Source organism: Biomphalaria glabrata, chromosome 3 (assembly GCF_947242115.1).
Source record: "Biomphalaria glabrata chromosome 3, xgBioGlab47.1, whole genome shotgun sequence".
Classification (NCBI taxonomy): Eukaryota; Metazoa; Mollusca; class Gastropoda; family Planorbidae; genus Biomphalaria; species Biomphalaria glabrata.
The window spans coordinates 16,148,152-16,169,290 of NC_074713.1; the positions used below are offsets into that span (position 1 = coordinate 16,148,152).

At 35.3% G+C, this 21,139-nt stretch overlaps 1 protein-coding gene across 6 annotated transcripts in view; it reads left to right on the top strand.

Annotated features, from left to right (window-relative positions):
• Window positions 1-21,139, top strand: part of LOC106057114 (dentin sialophosphoprotein-like) — an 86,649-nt gene that overhangs the window by 33,181 nt on the left and 32,329 nt on the right. For 4 of the 6 annotated variants that reach the window (XM_056023659.1, XM_056023660.1, XM_056023656.1 and 1 more), the window contains 2 exons: window positions 6,338-6,536; window positions 10,965-11,089. In XM_056023659.1, coding sequence (XP_055879634.1) covers window positions 6,338-6,536; window positions 10,965-11,089 — 324 coding nt within the window. Of the gene's footprint in view, window positions 1-6,337; window positions 6,537-10,964; window positions 11,090-13,568; window positions 13,716-21,139 lie in introns of those variants that run through there. The other 2 variants (XM_056023662.1, XM_056023661.1) reach the window with 2 other exon arrangements.

Sequence of the window (21,139 nt, forward strand, 5' to 3'; positions counted from 1 at the left end):
TCCATTATTCGACCATATTTAATTTGCCATTTCTCTCATAAAAAATATTGTACCTAGTGCTGCCTATATATGTAACATTTTCATCATTTACCTGGAGAATGGTCAGCCTCCTTTCAATACAACTTATATGTACACAGGAGATTACTTTAATTGGACAAGCTCTGTCACTCACAAGAGAGTTGTCCTTCTTGTTTTAATCCTATACTGTTGTCAGTGCTGGTTTTACTTGGTAAACCCTTATTGTGTAAATAACTAAGCTATGTGATTTCTTAGGTTTCAGAAAGATAATCTAGGTTTTCAACAAATAAGTTTAACTTAGGCTAGATGCATTATTTCCAATCAACTCTATCCTCTTCTTTCTACAAAAAAAAAAAAAATACCCTAAAAGACCTCTTAGGCAGATCATCTTGAATTAACTTGTTTCTATGTTGTTGATTGATCAACTGTCCTTTGTTTTGAACTGGTGGAAATGCAGTACACTTCAGTCCAACACTGTCAACACCAAAATCTCATTTTCTTCCTTAACACAAGTAAAAGTGTACATCAAGAGCAGAGTAAAGTGAATAGAAAACAAAAATATCAAGAATTTAAGCAGATTTTTAAGGCAAAACTCAGTGACATTAGCATTGAATAATTTAGTCTAATTAAGAAAACTCATATATACACTACATTTACATTTGGATATAGATCTATATGGTGTGTTTTTTTTAAATGAAATTTATTTTGCTATTGTTACAGCTAGATATTTGAAATGCACTTGATTGTTGATAGGGAGATGGTCCTCTTGTTTCTTGGGTCATTTGATTCACAACTCATCACAACCTCTAAGTTGCTATTTATTGAGCATATAACTGTCTTCTTTGGGCGGGCTTAAAGTTTGTTTCCTCAATGCTTCTTGGCTAGTGGGACAGGTGAAATAGTGTCAAATTTAATGCACGTGCAGCTGAAAACAATGGTGCACTTGGGGTTGGCAGTTATTCACCTTTCTTTGGCTTTGTACATTGGATACCATTGTGGTGGTCTCCCTTAGACAATTACATTTTCTCTGCCCTACAATAGGCGCCTGCATATTTCTTCTCTCTTATATCACTAGAACTCTAGTTTTCTAAAACTATGGTTAGCTCAATGTGTTTGTTCTGGCTGGCTGTAGTTGTACTGGACACGACTACTGCCTCTAAAACTATGGTTAGCTCAATGTATTTGTTCTGGCTGGCTGTAGTTGTACTGGACACGAATACTGGATCTTTTACAGGATGATAGCACAAACTGTTGTGATCAATTTCATTCTGAGATCGTTAGTACCTTTTTGTCCCCCATCGTCCTGAAGTGCTGCCCTAGTTAATATGCTAGACAATGGGGACAAAATCAAAGATAATAAATTGTTGACAAGTGCACGCCCGTAACTGACATTGATTTTTTTTTTGTTCTTCGTCTCTTTTGTTTTGGGGAAGTCTAGTGCTTAGCGTTAGTGCATTTTGTAACTGATGTTTGGTTCCAGGGCTCTCGGGTTCGTTAGACTGGCCTCTCCAGTAACACCATCTATAGAAAGAAGTGCTGACGTGATCGGGGTGGGGGGTGGTGCGTGAGCAAATAATACTGAAAGGCTGCTCCTTCTCCCCACTGCTCCCCGCCCGCCATGGTCTGTTGTTCCACGCCAGCGTCACACATTAGTCACGCCCTGTGGCTGTGGTTCATTAGGTTATTTAGGCTATGGTTGATTGGGTGGACGTGTCCGTCAACTGAACCTAATTTAGTTCATTGTGAATGGCCTTTAGAAATGAAATGATAGTTTCTAGACATATATTAGTCATTTTAAAATTGTTCAACAGTATCCATTGCCCTTCAATGCAACCATATCATTGACTAATTGTTTAAACTAAACTGAATGTCCGACTACATTGGTTAACACTTTAATTAGAAAGATATTTGACTTTTTTGTTTTCTTACAACGTATTCCTGCTTTAGTATTCTATAACACCGTGGTGTAACCAAGTCAAATCATCCTTCAACAACTCAAGTCTTTGCAATGTGTCTGTTCTGTCAACGTGATATGTTGACCAAAGTTTTCACAGTCACTTTGTTGTATTGACGTTCCTCAAACTAATTTGCCCCGTTCTATTCCCTTCCCTTTGTGCCTTCTGTCTGTTTAAAGTTGGCCTTGTCCTACTGGTATGTCATCAACAGCCGCAAGGGATGGATGGTGTGCGATGCTGTCTCCATATCCACAGCGGGCATGCAGTTTATACATGAACACATGATTAGAGAAGAGTGCAAACAAGAAGTAAACTATTTGATTCACACATCTTAGTTTGTGATAGTGTTGCTGAGCTTTGGTCGACATTGTCTCTAGTGTAATCTGGCATAGTGGATGCGTGTCTAGTAAAAGGATGATCCGTTTTGTGTAAGCCTGATGTGAGATAAGAATTGATTTCTGACACCATTGAATAACTAAACATATGTGGCTCATAGTTCTTCCAATTATTGTTACAAATCGTAGACTCTGGCAAACAGCTTTTACATGGGGAATGGTTTCATATAAAACATTTTTATAGGACGGAATTCAAAATGAGTGTACCCACGTTAAGGAATACGCACAATATACTATATATGGTCTTCGGTAAAATACAAATGTCTAGAATTCATTTAGAATCAATGCTTCACGTGTTAAAGGTTTTTATCGTAGCTCTTTGGTCAAGCTAAAAACAAATAATTTGATTTACTAAACAAGATAAACAAAAAATACTTTTAAAAAAAGTAAGGCTTATACGAAGTGTAATTGTATCAATTAGTTTGGATCAGTCATGTAATTAAATTTGTAATATATCTCGATCAACAACAATAAATGTGTGCTATTAGAAATATTTTGAGCAATTGTTATTGTTTAGCGCTATTTCATGCTTTTAGCTTTCTCACTTTGATCCTATCACTTGGACCAGTTGGGAGGGAGGTAGAAAGAAGGAATATCTGGGTGAATTTTACCATAATCGCTTTTTAAAAGAATTTATTTAAAAACAAAAGAGGGGGGGGGTGTGGAACGATCTGAATTCGAACTCATGACTCACGCCTCCTAAAGTCGAAATACTAACCACTCTGCTTATGATTATAGATTGTATAGTTATGTACTGTTTCAAACTTACTTTAAAGTGGCTATAAAGGGGAGTAATTTAGCTTATACCACCACTTCAGTAAAGTACGATTTCTTTCCCTTGTTCAAGATACCAAACAAAATAATTAATTACCAGTTGTTAATTAACTAATTGGTTAATGTTTTTATTGATTCTTGTGTTGTCAGGTAAAAGAAATAATTGTGCGAAATTTCAGTTTGATTCTAGATTGGGTGTCTTAAAAGTAATGTGTACAAACTGTTTTACCAGACAGAGTGAGTTGATATAAGCTTTTCAAAAATAATCCGTGAATGTTTTAAACTGGTATCCCCATGTTATAATTCCAGAATTGGTTAGCTATCCAGACACCATGTTCCACATTAGGTCATACAATGGGCTTCATCGTCTAGACCTGCAAAGACTTTTATTCAGTGCTTTTTGTAAAAAAAAAAAAAAATAGGTGCCGATACTCAATGATGGATTGCCTGACTTTTAACTTCTAATAAATTAATAATAAACGATAAAATACAAGAAAAATTGTTTTTTTTTCCTCACATTGAAAAAGGTGAGGCGTACCGTCACAAAAAAAAAGCACTGCTTTTATTTATTTTTTATTTTTTTTGTTGTTGCAGGGAAAAGGGGTGGGGTAACTTGTACGCCCTTGTCTTCTGTCTCAGTGACGCAATCAGATCTGTGTATTGTTTATTTCTAAGTGCACAGATTCTGTTGATTACTTGTAAGATGTTTTAAGTCGAGGAATTTCTGGTAGAAAAAGATGGCTTCTAGCTAGTGCTGCTGAGTACATTCACTTCCATATTCCACTAGTACACACAATGCCGCCAGGACTCTCACTTTACTGATAGCAGGAACACACACACACACATGTATGCGTTGTGTTGGCTGGTCGTTGCACGTGGTGGTTGCGCTGTGCTAGAGTGGGTGGGTGGCGGCTGGACGTGGTTATTGTTTCTTATTCTATCGAGTCTTGAAATGGCGTCTCGGAAAATATATTTATAAATAAGAAACAGTTGTCCTTAGATCGCTTTGATTCGGGCGCTGCCACTTTTTTTTTGTAACCAACGTGACGAAATAAATGGGAACCAAAACACGTTTTCATTTGAGATAACCAATAGATTATTCCTTTACACATTTAACGGATGCATTTATATTTAAAAAAAACTCACCAACATTAGATCTCGATGTTGTATTAAATTATTACTTGTGATTGCCCGCTATTTCTACCAGATCAATGTTCTGCTGTTGACATGCATTGATCACTTTTCTCGTGATAGTTTTCTTCACTAAAACTTTGATGGCAACAAATGCCGGTGTTTCACTTTCTCTGGTTTAGTTTCTGAACATAACAGCAAGTAGATTCCTTGTGCCTACAACAGTTCATTCTGCCAGACTCTCGCTTCACTCTTTCAGTATGGAGCTTAATTTCTTCTTTATATTTCCTTCATCTCTCCCACGCATTCCCTTTTTTTTCCCGTCCTCAATTGTCATAGCCACCGGGAATCCAGTCCTACCGGCCTATGTCCCCATTACTTCTGACACAGTATTGAGTTTGTCTGTTTGCTGCTGGTTTGAACTGCTCTCCCTCTTAATGCTCATACAATCCTGTAGTACAGGCTTTTGTCATTTCCCTTACTGCCAAGGGGGCTGGCAGTGAATCAGCCATCGACCCTCTAGTGTTCATTCTTCCCTACCTCCCTCTCCCCACTTGGATTCTAGAGCTACATCGACACCAAGTGTGACACCATGAACTAGTTCCTATAGAGTTTTTCCCTCTTAAGGCTTTGTAATTGCCATTACAGTCATCAATATATGATGGCTTATAGTCTGGACTTTGAAATGTTTTTCTTAGGCCAAACAGGTGATGGTGTCATCTTCATATTTATTTCATGTGGTAACATGATAGGACACTGAATGCTATACATTCGGTAATTTAAAGTAATTAACAAATTCCTATGGACAGTTATATGCAAGGTTCTGTTTTGTACAAGGATCCAAAGATGCTGAATTAGGATAATGACAGTAGTGTAGATATGATTGAAAAAAAAAAAATCCGTGCACACATGAAGTAAACAAAATAAGTCTAAAGAGCTTCTCAATACTTTGACTAATATTACTGAAACTTATTTAACATACACATTTATTGACTAAGTTATTTAGAAGTAAAAAAAAAAAAACTTATGACAACAGTGTTGTCCAAATCTTTAATACCTCCATTTTATTGCATTATCATATTTTAATAGCCCCTTTAGATAGTGTTATCTCTGTAAGTACAATATACCATGGAATGTTTTAGCTAAAACATAACCTAATAATATAAATTGATTATTTTTAGGAAAATCAGATGTTTTTTTATTGTTTTTTATTTAAGTTTTTTTTTTCATATATAATGATAATAATCTTTATTGTCTGTATGGAAATTTGTCTTTCAATTTGTGCATTACACCAAACAAAAAACATTATAACTATAAGAAACCAAAGTGTACAATTACACCCTCTTTGAATTTTCCCAAAATCATCTTTCTGTAAACTGTACACCAATAGGCTTGAAATCAATTTTTTTACAAAGCTTATATCAACGCACTCTGTCTGTTAGTCTGGTCAAAAGTTTGTAAACATGTTTCTGCGACACCCAATCACATCAAGCTGAAATTTTCCTCAATTATTTCTTTAACCTGACAACACAAGAATAAATTTAAAAAAAATTAACCAATTAGTTAATTAACTACTGGTAATAAATTATTTTGTTGGTATGTCAAACTACCAGAGTGGCTACCATGTGGACTTGAGAAGCCAAGAAGGCTTTAGCCCTCAAGTTGGAATTGTTCCCCGTTTTTTTTTTTTTTAAAGATTAATTTAAAAATGATCAGCCAGATCCTCCCCTTTCTTCCCCAACCCTTTATAATATAGATTGAATTAGGAAAAATTTTAATAAATAAAATAATAAATAAAAATTTTAATAGGAAATGTCAAGTTAAAAAAAGGAAATACACTTAATAAAAAAATTTTTTGTTTGTTTGATGATTTGAATCATTTTCTTTTAGTTTAGTATTTTTTGTTGCTATACAGACCTTTCAAATCTTCCTCCCCAAAGACATATTCAGTTGTAACTGTTTAATGTTAACACAATTTTGAATCTTTAGCTTAAATTTATGCTGTTGAAAAAAAAAAAAATTCTATTCAATTCTAATTCATGCCTATATTTTCCAATGTTACAGAGCTACCATGAAGAAATCTTGGAGCGTTCTCCTCGTAGGGAATTTCTCAACAATTATTCCCGTCAGCTATTGCTCCGATATCCAAACATGGCAGAACAGATCACTTCCAGGATGTCCAGATTGAATACTCAGTGGTCTAAACTTGAACAAGCCATTGCTCCAAAGCATGGCCAGCATGATGCTGAGACCATGCTTCAAGGTAAAAATAGCAATCACATGATTGAACACTCTTTTTTTTTTTATTATGTACAATTTTAGTGCCGAAAAATTATTTACTTGCTGTAAGTGAAAGTTATTTTAAGGCATGTCATGGCTGTTGTTGCAAATAAAAAAGAAAAGAAAAATGATTAATTGGGGTTATAGCACATCTTTAAAAAGCAAATCTGCTACTCACTCCTCATTTCTCTGAAATATTTTTTTTCTATCTGGTACATACTTTTAACATACTTTTGTTCATATTTAAACAAAAATCTTCAAACTAATGTTAACTGTAGCTTTTATGATATTAACATTTTAACATTAAAAAAAACTACCTAGAAAATATTTGTACATTATTATTTTTTTGTATTCATGTATCAGCTGTGTCATTTTACACACCATTTTGTAGGCTAGACCATTACTACAAACAAAAGTTATGCTTAGGCAAAGATAGGCTGCTATAATGAAGTAAAAATTTTGAACAGAGATAATAAGGGACCATTTGCCAGGGGAGGTAAACATAGAATAAAAATATTAATGTTTTAGTCTAAGTTGTCTATCTTAATCTTGTTTCTACTGAATACTAATTGATTTAGAACAAAAATTAATTAAAAACATAAAATTAGAGATAGACTCCTATTGTTTTTGTGAACAAAAAAATATTGTTTTTGTAATGAGTTACAATTTCTAGCTGACTAGAAAAGCAGGAAGTTTTTTTGTTTTAATTTTTTTTTTCAAGACAAAAATGTTCCATTTAGTTACAAAACTGTATTTGGATATTAATCAAGTGAAAAACAACATTATTACAAATGTATTTTAAAAAATACATTTATAAAATTAAGTGGCATAGTTTTAGCTTGTCAAGGATTTTTCATATTGCTTTTGCAAAAAGAGGTCAGAACAACCACATTTTTTCTGTGTGGAATATTATTGTTCTTTTTGGTGTCCTAAATATGAACAAAACTTGTCCACTATAAGATGTTTTGCTAAACACGAAGATTTTCTTACAATGATCACGTAGAGTGTGTTCTGGTTAAAGTTTAATTGAGGTTACCTAGTTGGTATCTTAAATATTTTCTCTTTATTATAACATTTATCTATGGTCAATGTGCTTGTCACAACACCTTCATTAACAAGACCCTTCAAAATAATAATACACACTCAGGGTTATTCTAGCAATACTTTAATATTACAACAATTTATGTAAACCTCAGCATTTCATCTCTCTTCCTGTCACTTTCTCTCGGCTTCCTCTTTCTACATCCCTTCCATTCATTACACCAATTCACACCTTTATTCATGCACACCATGCTGCGCTACGACCGTAACACCCTCCTTGTTTGCCAAGTTCGATGTACATCGAACGTCCTTTAAATATTAAATAAAATTATAAACCACTGTACAATATAATTATATTATCTTCATTAATTCTCATTCGGTTAAACCAGATAAAAACCAACAACAACAAAAAAATCCAACAGCAAAATTATATATCACCATTCACCACATTATTATTTTAGGTTCAGAATTACTTAATCCATCCCAATGTATAATGTCCAGACTTCCCCAACGAACCAATCAGAGTAACTCTCATAATTCACAATTATAAACTATAATTAACTATGTAACTGTAATAATATATTTTAAATGTTTAACATTGGTTTCATCACATTCTCAATATAACACCATATATTCATTAATATCTCGACACCTCACGCATGTAACAAAGCTTTGTCAATCCATACACTCTTCGATTACACTAACTTACACCAATGTACATATACGTGTACATTTACAAAATATTCCAATTAGTTATACATGTCTATTCATTACACTGCTATTCATTATGTTGTCATCAACAGTATTTTACTGAAACAAAATTGATGTGGCATAGCTCCTTTTCTTACTTCCATTTCTTTTCCTCCTTAGGTACACCATGATAATGTCAGCTATCACATTGTCTTTCCCTGGTATTGTCCTGACCTCAAAGTTATAATCCATAAGTTGCAATGCCCACCTTGCTATTCTGTTGTTCCCTAATTTATTTGTATTAATGAAGGCAAAGGGAGCATGATCCGTCCATAGTTCAAATTAGCTCCCATTAGATAGAAGCCTAATTTGTTATACACCATACAATGGCTAGTCCCTCCTTTTCAATGGTGGCATATTTCAACTCAGCTGCTGTCAGTTTTCTACTCACATATAAAACAGGATGTGGGACACCATTCCATTTTTGCATTAGACAGCCTCCTATTGCAATGGCTGATGCATCTGTTGCCAAAATAAATTCTTTATTGTCAGGTAATTTCAGAATCAGTGCCCCAGAAAAGAAAGTTTTAATTATGTCCAGTGCTTCTTGACATTCCTCCGTCCACACTATATTGTTAGGTTTTCCTTTCTTTGTTAGATTTGTTAGTGGTTCAACTATTTCTGAAAAATTTGAGATAAATTTTCTATAAAAGTTGCATAGACCCAAAAGGCTTCTAATTTGCTTCTTTGTCTTTGGTACCTTAATGTCCAATATTTTTGATACTGTTTCTTCCAGTGGTGTAATGTACTCATTTTTAATCTTATACCCCAAAATTGAAATTTCACTGAGCCAATTTTTATCTTTGTTGGTTTCAATGTTAAATTGTTTTCTTTGATACTTTTAAAAACCTCTCCAAGGCTTTGTATATGCTCATCCCATTGCTCACTAAAAATGCATATATCATCTAAATAACAAATTGTGTCTTTTCTATGGCTGAATAATTTGGCCATCATTCTGTTAAACGTGGCTGGAGTATTTACCAAGCCAAAGCTCATAACATTCCATTGATATATGCCCGAAGGTGTCTTAAATGCAGATAATGGTTTAGCTTCTTGTTTTAAAGGTACTTGCCAGTATCCTCTAGACTAGTCTAGACAGATCCAACGTGCTAAAAATCTTTGCATTTTTTAGCTTAGTAAACATTTCTTCTGCTTGTGGTATTGGAAATGGATCAAATTCTGTGACTTTATTCAACTGTCGATAATCCGATAATGCCACACTTTTTTTTAACAAGCGCGACTAGTGCAGCCCATGGTGAACTAGATGGTTCTATCACTCCCAGTGTTAGTTGCTCATCAATTTCCTTCTGTAATGCTTCTCTATGGTGTAATGGAATTGTATATTGTGGCAGTTTATTTGGAACTTTGCCAGTTAACTTGATGTCATGTTCCATAATACTTGTTTTTCCGGGTAAATCCGTAAAAATATTCTTATAATTTTCAATTAGTGCCTTGATTTCTTTAGCTCTTTCAAGAGAAATTCCATTCACCATGACATCCTTCCATGTTTGCCTACTTTCTGTTGCCACTGTCTCTATTGATCTAAACTTTTCATCTGTCTCCGTTTCTTCCGTCACAGAGGCACCCATTGTCATTGACTCATCTTTACTGCTTTCTTCATTCAAAGCAACTATCTCAGCGTTATCCACCATTTGTAAATTGTCTTTAGAGAGTTATCTAACCATATCAATTAAATATAATTAATTCTCATATACTTAATGCCTGAACCCAAAACAATGTTCGTATCTAAATGTAATGTAATGAAACAAACGATTACTGTCATTTGAATACAAATATGTATCCACTTCCCGGAATACTCTTCTTCCTGCTAGTATAGCCGGTGATATGTGTCTTTCGTTGTTTGTCTATATGCCGTGGTTAGTGTATATCCGTTGAATAAGAATAATGAACCTGTACTTCCGCAGCCACTGACATGATTTTTTTTATTGACAATAAATTCATAACCCATCCAAATACAGTGGGTAATCCCCGACGCTTTCACATTGGTGAATGTAGAGATTTGGCCTTCATAATAATTATACTGATATAAATCTAGCTTTAAATGTTAAGCCAATTGATTAATTCAGCAATAGTGTTTTTAGTTAAGTTTCAACTAAAGGTTTATGTTTACCTGTGAGTTTAGCACGTAGCTTTAGAGGTCTAGATGACGCTCACTCTCTCAATCTTAGTAGATCTAGAGATCTAGAAATTTTGTTACACTTTATAGTAATAGTAATACCTCAGTAGACAGGAATTAGATACAGATATAATGCAGGTCTTGTTTTTTCCATTGGGCGCCACTTGTTAGGACACAAGACCCTTCAAAATAATAATACACACTCAGGTTTATTCTAGCAATAATTTAATTTTATAACAATTTATGTAAACCTCAGCATTTCATCTCTCTTCCTGTCACTTTCTCTCGGCTTCCTCTTTCTACATCCCTTCCATTCATTACACCAATTTGCACCTTTATTCATGCACACCATGCTGCGCTATGACCGTAACAAAGCCCTTTTTTTTAATGTTTAGGTTTCAAGTAGACATGTTCTACAATAGTTCAGCCTTATTGCTTTACAATTTACAAATCAGCTCTAAGTGAAATGATTTTCTGTTACAGACCTTGAATGTGATTTGGACTCATTAAGAAGATGGCTTAATGCCACTGAATCTAGGTTGTTATCTCTGACCATCAAGGCAGACTGGACAAATGAAGAACTGGAGGAAAGGCTATTACAACATCAGGTATTTGTTGTTTTTTTACAAGATGTTTTTAAAATGAATTCTCTTTCTTTTTTATAACCCATTTCATTGACACTTTAAAGGAAATCTTTTGCCTGAATGTACTAAAGTCATATGACATAAAAATCTAATGAAAGAGTTGTTTAACTTTACCCACATGAACACCTATCAACCTTACTGTATGAGCAATATAATGGCTGTAATGCAGTTGACTTAAAATAATAAGCATAAAACAAAAGAAGAGAAACTGAAAGAAATAAAAACAAAATAAATTAAAGATTGCATTGTCTTTAATTCCAAAGATTAAGGATGAGTGCAGTATTTTACTTAAACACACAAAACCAGATGTGACCTGCATATTTTGCCACATCTAATGCTGACGGAGCTGTTGTCTGCTGTGGGCCTATTTAAGTTTTCTTTACATCATCTGTGCCTGTCTTAGGCAAAAGCCCTTCATTGGGTCTGAAATGTGTGCCTCTAAATCTTTGTGAGAGCTCATCAGCTTTTTTTTTCACAGGGTTCTCGCTGCCTCCTGAAATTCCAGGATATCCTGGAAAGCTCCTGGAATTTTAAAATATCTTCTTGATGTCCTGGAATTTGGGTTGAAAAAAATGGCCTTAAACAAATTTGGTACCATTGCAGCTGATGGGCTATCGCTGGTAGAAAATAAATTCGAAATAGCGTTTCCAAGTCTGCGCAGAATGTGTTTACTGCTTTTGACAATAGCTAGATCTAAATAGGCATTGTTTACAGATTTGAAGGGTATTATTATTGAATCGATTTTTCAATCAATAAATTGATTTTCATTCAAATTGGATCTATGCTACGCATCTTCAGACCTTATAATTTTAAGACTTAACATTACCTGTTTCATTTTGTGCCTTTGTATTTTAATCGGATTACAATAAATGATTGCATTATATCATATCATATTGCTTAATCTATATTCTAGGTACTGAGATTTTAATTTAATAAGTAGATCTAGATCTAGATTCTAGTCTAGTGACCTAGATCTAGATCTGTGTCCTAATTTTAGATCTAATCTATTTCTAGATCATTTGTTATTGTGTGTGGCAGTGTGTTCAATCTAAGCTACATCTAGAAACAAGTTTAGTCTTATACAAGAATCGTTGATCTAATCTACTTCAGACTTGATTTTTCTATCATTGGACTGTTTTTGAATACTAGATTTATTTAGATCTATAACCTACGTTTGTGAAAATTTTATTAGCAATCTGCTGCCAGCTGCTTTCCTCTATGCTAGTGCTGGCAAAATGGCGTCTTTATAGCGCTGTCCTCCTTGTTCATATAATAACTATGGAACTTTTATTAATTAGGGGATTCAGATATTTTTTTTTTAACTTTATTTTCTGTGAAAGGAGAGTTTTGTAATTTATCATGGGTTTTTGTGTACTTGTCAAATTAAATACTAAGAAACATTTTTCAATTTTGCAAAATTATACTCGTTGCCTACTACACTAGGTATTTGAAATACAACTCTATATAGCTTTCTACATAACACACTGTTGGGAAAAGTAGTGTGTTCAGTTTTATTTAGGAAACAGATTGGAAATTTTCGCGCTGCTTGTTTTGTCTCATAAGTAAATTGTATTATTTATTAAAGGGAGATTACTGGTTCGTATTTATTGACATTCCAGTAGCAATTTACTTTCTATTACCTCCCTTGAAACATCCTTTTCCGCTATGTTGTAATCAACGTAGGATTATAATGAACAATCCACAAAGTGATGTGGCATCGAGCTATTGGTCTAAACTTCCCACAGGTTGCAACGTCACAGGTCAGTGTTCATGCCTTCTATACCAATGGGTCTCCGTTGGACTTACTCTCTGGAACTACAACCTTACAGTGACCCAATCAACGGCAGGTGACATTTAAAAAAAATAATGTCTTGGCATAAGGTTAAAGTATTCCCTTGAGGAGGCTTGAGCTTTCAGTGAACAAGTTTTTTTTTATGCATTTAAAAAACAATCATGGCAACATTCGCCCAGATACCCCCAACATTTCCCAATTGGTCCAGGCAATGAAAGGATCAGAGCGTATTGGGAAAGTTAAAAGCAGGAAATAGCGCTGAACAAAAACAATTGGTAAAAATATTTGTAATCGCACAGACCTATGACTGGTTAGTATACAGTCTAGATGTATTACACATTTCAAACATGACTGATCCTAATTGATTTTAATTATCTACTTGTGACCATAACTATTTAAGGTTGTTTGTTTGAGATTGATTTCAGTCCATGGTAAGAAAGAAGACTCACTGGTTTAGCTTCTGACCTGCTTGGATTTTATTTTACTATGTTGTCTTTTGAGTCCAATTGTGTAAGTGTTGCCAGTTGACAATATTGTTCTCTCTTGTAGATTTATTGGAAGATAACAATAACGTGATAGTGATTTAAAAAAATCTACTTTGAAGATGTCAGTTATAGAGATTGCACATATCAAATCAGTATTATCAATTACAGGAAATGAATGACATGTGTTCTATTTTAAACGCAGCTTCAAAACAATTTAAAAACAAACGAAACTATTCTTATTGTTCAGTTCTCAATATTCAAAATATGTTTAACCAGTAAAATGGATGCAAACATTTTCTTAAGACTTCTTGAGGTATGGTTTATTTCATTTATCCCGACATATTTTAGTTCCTCTTTCAGACCTTGTGGTCTATAGGGCAGATCATGTAAAGGTCATTTGATTCTGTGGCCTACGGTTAACGAGGGTGTCATGTAGCCAGCACGACGACCAACCGCCTTTACTTTTCCCCAACTAATGGCAGGTACCCATTAGAGCTGGGTGGACTCAGAGGCGCCCGAAGATCCCGAAATTAAAAATCCCAGTCTTCACCAGGATTCGAACCCCCACCCTGGTTCGGAAGTCAAGCGCTTTACCGCTCAGCCACCGCGCATATTTTAACTTATTATTATTCCGGACTGTAAAAATCTTTCCCTTTATGTTGTTATTAAGTGTCATTGTTTGCGTGCGATAAATGGACAACTAGAAGAGAACAATTGAATGGCTACAAAGTAACGAAACAAAAGAAACAAAAACAACAAAACAAAACTGTCAGATTGGTGAAGGTTTGGCTATTGCAAGCCTAGATACACGCATGGCATCAGATGCTGCTACTTTGTGTTAGTACACTTTACTTGAAGCTCTGTCATAGTACTTTCTGTTGGTACACTTTACTTGAAGCTCTGTCTCAGTACTTTGTGTTGGTATCTGATAGGAAGCATTGAGCCAGTCAGCTGTGGTCTTTCTGTTAGATGACATAGTACAGTCAGTAGGTGAACTCTTGTGATACCTGTTTGGACTTCAATTCTCGTCCAGGTAACCTCCCTTTACCTCTTAGTTTCTTCTTTAACAATAGTTGCTCACGGATCATCACGCTCTATCACGCAGGACAACCCCCCCCCCATATACCATATTTGGTCTGACTCTTCTAAGTGGTTGTTTTGGAACATTGGTACTGATACCGAATCCAACATTGACCCCCATTACCCTTACATTCATGACAAATGCCTTTTTCTCATATCAGTAAGAGTGTTCAATTTAATCTTTATAGCTAGCGTGTTCCATTTTGTAGCATACTGCGGACGTTAATTGTGTGTTTGTCCTGGTGTATGCATTTGAGAGATAAAGTAAGACTGTTACTATATGGCTGCACATGGCTTACTATTTGGGTCAAGTACAAGCCACACACACAGACAGGGGATTACAAACATTTATTGGGGGCAAGGGGCAGAAGTCTAAAATATTCTAAAAATAGACACGTTTTTTTTTCAGCACAAATATGAAGATAAGAAGTTCATGTTTATTTATCTCTTAAGTTTTATCACACATCAAACTATGTGCCAGTTATTTTGTTTGACCCCTGGGATAGGAGGAAATACATTCTGATAGAATGGGGAAACAGGATGAAACAGATTTCCTATCACCCGTTACTGCTCCGTTGTTGGCCATGGTGGCCTGAAATGTTTAATTAGATATAAAGCTTGCGGAGATACTAGCTAGGTATAGATCTATATTTGTATTAAAAGTGCTAGCTTTAATTTTGTATTGCAGCTTTTTCTTTTTCAATGAGGATTTAATGAATAAATGTAATGTAAATGTTTATCAGTCAGTTATTACAGCTTATTTTCAATGTGTCTGAACTGTTAGCACTGGCTCTTGGTGGTGTCCTGGGATTCTAGAACTAAAATCTCTAGTACCATGCACCCATCCCTTTCTCTTTTCATCTGTCTATCTTTAGTACCATACATCCATCTCTTTCTCTTTTCATCTGTCTATCTTTAGTACCATACATCCATCTCTTTCTCTTTTCATCTGTCTATCTTTAGTACCATACATCCATCTCTTTCTCTTTTCATCTGTCTATCTTTAGTACCATACATCCATCTCTTTCTCTTTTCATCTGTCTATCTTTAGTACCATACATCCATCTCTTTCTCTTTTCATCTGTCTATCTTTAGTACCATACACCCATCTCTTTCTCTTTTCATCTGTCTATCTTTAGTACCATACATCCATCTCTTTCTCTTTTCATCTGTCTATCTTTAGTACCATACATCCATCTCTTTCTCTTTTCATCTGTCTATCTTTAGTACCATACATCCATCTCTTTCTCTTTTCATCTGTCTATCTTTAGTACCTTACATCCATCTCTTTCTCTTTTCATCTGTCTATCTTTAGTACCATACACCCATCTCTTTCTCTTTTCATCTGTCTATCTTTAGTACCATACATCCATCTCTTTCTCTTTTCATCTGTCTATCTTTAGTACCATACATCCATCTCTTTCTCTTTTCATCTGTCTATCCTGTTGCTTTCCTTCTTCTTCTTTCAACATTCTTAAATCTTCACACCCCCCTCTTCCCCATCTTTTTTAGTTTTATCATTTCTCTTCCCCCCCCCCCCCCACCCGTGCGCTGTTACTATCTTCGCTGTGCACCTGAACTGAAATGATGTGACTCCATTGTCAACACAATTTACTTGGACTTCCGATCCATCGATTGATTGGGTCATTATCTCACCCGGCGTGTGTAATGCAGCACTTGTCACAGTTCACTGGGTGCACCTAACTGCGGATGGATGAGGTCACCAGATGTCTTTGTTAGTGTGTTTCGTCGCCAGTAAACTGTACCATTCAGATGTCTGGAAAGTACCTCCGTTACAACACTCCAGGGTGGAGTCCATGTTTGCACGTGCGGACTGTGTCATTACTGATTCTGTCTTCCACAGTTCCCGACCCTCATAATGATAGGCGGTTTCAAAAGAATTATGTGCGTAGGGTTTTATTTGATTAAAGCTTTGCTTTAAAGTTCATGTTTTATTCATGTCAAAGTCAACAAGATGGGATTTTTTAAAATACCATCTTGTAATGCGGTATTATTGTAAAGATCGCTGTAGGCTTTCGGTCATATAGACATCTGTCAGACATTCCGTCATAGGACTGCCAAAGTAAAAAAAAATTAATTAGATTGGGGTGGGGAGTATAGATTCTACTTCTCATGTAAAAGAGAACACTATTTTCTGAGCCATTGAAAGTGATCATGTGCAGGACAAGCTTTCGACTTGGCTTTATATTGTGGTTGGTTTCAAGTCTGGAATATAACCCAGCTCGCGTGCATTCATCGTTCAATGATCAAACTGAGATGAAACTCTTTGTACGGATGCGATGAGAATCTTGTGTCCCCAGCTTTGTTCTAATGACTTGAAAACACGTCAACGTGAAACTGATTCACTGGAAGCATGGACTAGTGGGCTCACAACGATAGCAGCCATTGGAGTGTAAGCTGCTGGTAGAGAAACGGATACAAGTGTACAGAGTTTCTAAAAAGAATGATGAGAACCAAGAGTTCCCCTTTTATGTCTTGCGATCTTTGAGGCAGATAATGTAAAGGTCATCTGTTTCTGTGCCCACAGTTAACGATGGTGTCATGTGGCCAGCACAACGACCAACCACCTATACTTTTCCCCATCTAATGGACTCCTCGGTTACCACTCAGCCACCGGGCCTCCTCACTGACATAAAACACCTGTACATTTTTGTTCTTAACATGTAACTGGAGTGATCTACCTTTTAATCTTGACTCAATTCCTATGATTGTGTTCGACTTCTGAAACGTGCATCCAGTGTCTAGTAAATAGTGGGCCTAAGCCTCTCCTATGTACAAGCCACTAGGGGGACATTATATTCCTACATTGATTCATGAGTAGTTCTGGATTATTGTGTTCAACTGAACTGTATCCCAACGTGTACTACTACACAGGCCTCAGTAGTTGCCTTTAAAAGGACTCTATCACTACATGGGCATCTGTTGAATCAGATTATCTAATGCCGACAACTCTACTCCTCCCATAAGATATTTGTGGGACGAATTCAATGAAAACTTCTCGCAAGAAAGGTTGTTTTTTTTATTCAGGCATTATGTCCCTTGGCTAAATGTAATGTAAACATTCAAAATACAAGAGCTAATAACTATCCCAGTGTGCAATTTGTTTCATGTTCAAAATATCAAAGGAAAAGTACAATCCAGAAAGGTTTCCTAGTTTTTCAAGAAAATAATATTGGGACCAATGTTAGTGAACCAAACAGGCCATTGTTACGTAACGTGCGATTCGTCATGTATGTTGCTGTGTTATCATCGTGACTAAGAATTCGTTTGGATACAGCCCACGTTGACGTGATATTGCTTGTTATCGAAGTTTTAAAAAAAAACACACAATCTCAAAAGCCTAATAGGAGATTTTGCACGTAGGGTCGCTTTGTTTTGTTGACACTCGCAGTGGCAGGAATACAGATTGTCATCAGTAAAGTAAGTTGGTTTTGTGTGCGTGCGTGTTCTAATTTGTTAGTATGACATTGCTCATGTACATTATACAGTGTTCTATCAACTAATAGTTTAGCGTTCGACTTTGTTAATTTTCGAGAGTTTTTGTTATTGACATCCTTAACATTTTTACTCTTTTTAAAGTGTATCTTGTTATATAAATTCCAATGTGTCTCTATAATTCAGTCTTGCCACGTTATAGTCCTAGTTCTGTGTCTCTCTATTTGGACAAATAGTGGACTTGAGACAAAAATATAGCTACTTGACAACAATCGTCATCCCAACAGCAACTTAGGCATGCCAGACATAAAAGTCATCTGCCGAAATTAAGACAAGACTAAAAGTGGCTCAACAAAACTAAGACGGACTTAATGAGTCAGTTATAGAGTTCGGGTCTCAAACAAGGAGATCCTATGCCGAACTGGGAGTCGACCATTCTCGGATCAAGTTGAAACTTAGCACAATTATTCATTACCCCTAACAAAACATGAATTGACCAACTCTTTTACCACTTAGTCATAAATAATTATTTATATATTCATATAGAATATATGTTTAAAAAAAAACGCGCTAAGCTAAAGGGAGATAAGCCTTGTGTAGGAATTAGTCGATAAGATTTTCCAGATAGCTAGAGCAAAATAAAATAATTAAATGTTATTTAAAGATTATATCTACTACTGTATGTTGATGTTCAGATTATATCAAAGTCTGTATGTAATTAATAAATAACAAGGAAAACTTTGTATAGGATTCGTTGTCTTAATCACCATGTTCACAAATGATTTCCCTACTACAAAAATTACATAAAAAGGGGGGGGGGGAATGATACAAATAGCAGCTCTAGACTGGTGAGAGAGAGAGAGAGGAAAAAAAACGTGTCAAAACGTAATAAGAGGACCTAATCCATATATACCTCCACATCTCTCATTAAGTAGCATTTCGATATCAAAATTATCAATCGCCAATGATTCATTAACTAATTGGTCAATGTTTTTGATTGATTCGTGTCTTATCATGTACAATGAATAATTGTGCAAAGTTTCAACTTCATCCGAGAATGGGAAAGGGGAGAAAAACACATTCAAACTTTTTACCAGATAGGCAGACAGACAGAGTTGATATCAGCTTTGTAAAAAGACAACGCTTACATTAAAATGCAATACAAGGTAGAAAGTTGAAATTTCGCAGTTACTCATATTCGATGACAATATATAAATTTTTAAACAAAAGTTACCTATTAGTTAATCATTAGTGGTAATTAATTGAATTTGTATTATTTAGAAAAATGGAACCAAACTTTGCAGTGTTGAGAGATGTGGAAGTGGTTTTTGCGGTTCTTCCCATTAGTATGATTACATAGGCTTTTTATTTATTTTTTAGTATGATTAGAGAAAGCTTTTTTTAAAAAAAGTATTTGTTATAGTTTTGAATAAATTGTTTACAAGATGAAATTCAACATTTATTTATCTGAGCGTGACACGAACCGCTGGGTATTAAACAGAACGCTTTCAAACTACAAATCTTTGATTGTTTGCCAAGCTGTGATAATAAACTCAACTATTCAAACTCTGCTAACATGAAATGATTGATATCTGTATAGTTCGATTCAGTTCTAGTATATATTGGTTCCCATTGGGCCTAACAAAAAGAAACCCAGGCCAAGATACAACTTGAGAACCAAGGATGACACAAAGACTTTACATTCTGCCCTCCTCCTCATCTTCCCCTACCCTCTCCTATTCAGTGGGTGTTTGCTCGTCCTGAGAGCGTCTCACGTCTAAAAATAACCTCCACTCGTTGTTTTTATCTTCGGACCATGAAGGTCGACAGGGGGAGGGCATGTATTGATCTGATCGCGAAGGAAGGTTGACGAAAGACTCTGGGTAAAAAAAAAAAATAGGCTTATTCGGGGAAAAAGGGAGGGGGTGTAAGCGTTGCTAGTGACGTCACGTGGTCCCATTGATCCAGACACGCACCGTTAATTTTGTGTCCAAACAAACAGAAGTAAGATTAAAAGTGACTCACTAGACTTGATCCTCCTCCTCTGGCTCACCTCCCTGGGAACTAGTTTTAATTGTTTGGTTGCCTGGATTCGAGTTTTAAATGTACTGTGACGCCTTGATTTGTGTTTTGTTGTCTTTATATTGATTAGCTTTTGAGTGACCTTGACTGTTCTGCAGAGTATACAGTAGATCAATTTTTTTTGTTAATTTGATAAGAGAAGTTTAAATATCATTTCTTCTCGCTAAATTTCTTCAACGCAGTGATGATGACTTGTATGGCATGGTTGCATATGTATGCCTACTGAAATTATGGATTGTAATATATGATTGCATATCAGTGCCTAGTGTCTTTTAAGACATGGCTGCATATCTGTGCCTACTGCTGAGATCTTTTCTTTGAAATGCCATTTCTCTGATGAAACAAAACACAACTGCTGGTCATTTATTTTTGTCCACGTGTAGGATTGATTAAATGAAGTCCAAGATAAGTCCAAGACAAATGTTTCAATGTTTCTAGTTTGTCTACTGCTGCACTAAACGTTTGTTAGAAAACTAATAGGAGTATGACTTTTGTCCGTAGGCAGCTGTATAGTGGCCATGTCTAAGCAATGGTATCAGCACAGAATTACGGAGACGCTTTTTGAACTCTATCTGGTGCTTGCGACATGTGCGTGACAGTTGACACATGTCATATAGGCGTACTCTATATTTGGTGTATTGACTTGGTCCATTTCTTTTTTTTTTTTTTTTGTTATTTCTTCACGTACTTGTAATTTAACAGGAAAAAAAGTCTGATAAGGAATACACTAAAAACAAATAAGTAGAGGTTAAAAAAAAAAAAGCAGCTAGCTGTTAAATAACATCGTGTTATTTGGAGCATCAGATAACATCTGAGAAAATAGATGGGTCTCTAAGTTTACAAGTATGTATTGTTTTCTTCTTGTCTTCAGATAGCAAGCAGGATTCTAAACAAAGAAATCACTTCATTGGCTTGGTTTTAGGTAGAAAAAAAATTATAATCTCTCGGTTATTTTTGTCCTCTAATCATTTTTGTTAGCGGCCCCCTAAAGGGGAAAAGACGCTATTAGTTTTCTGTGGTCTGTCTGTCCATCCCGTTTAGATCTCGTAAACTAGAAAAGATAGTAAAAATCCGACATCATAATATTTTAGACCATTCAAAATTCTGATGCAACGGCTA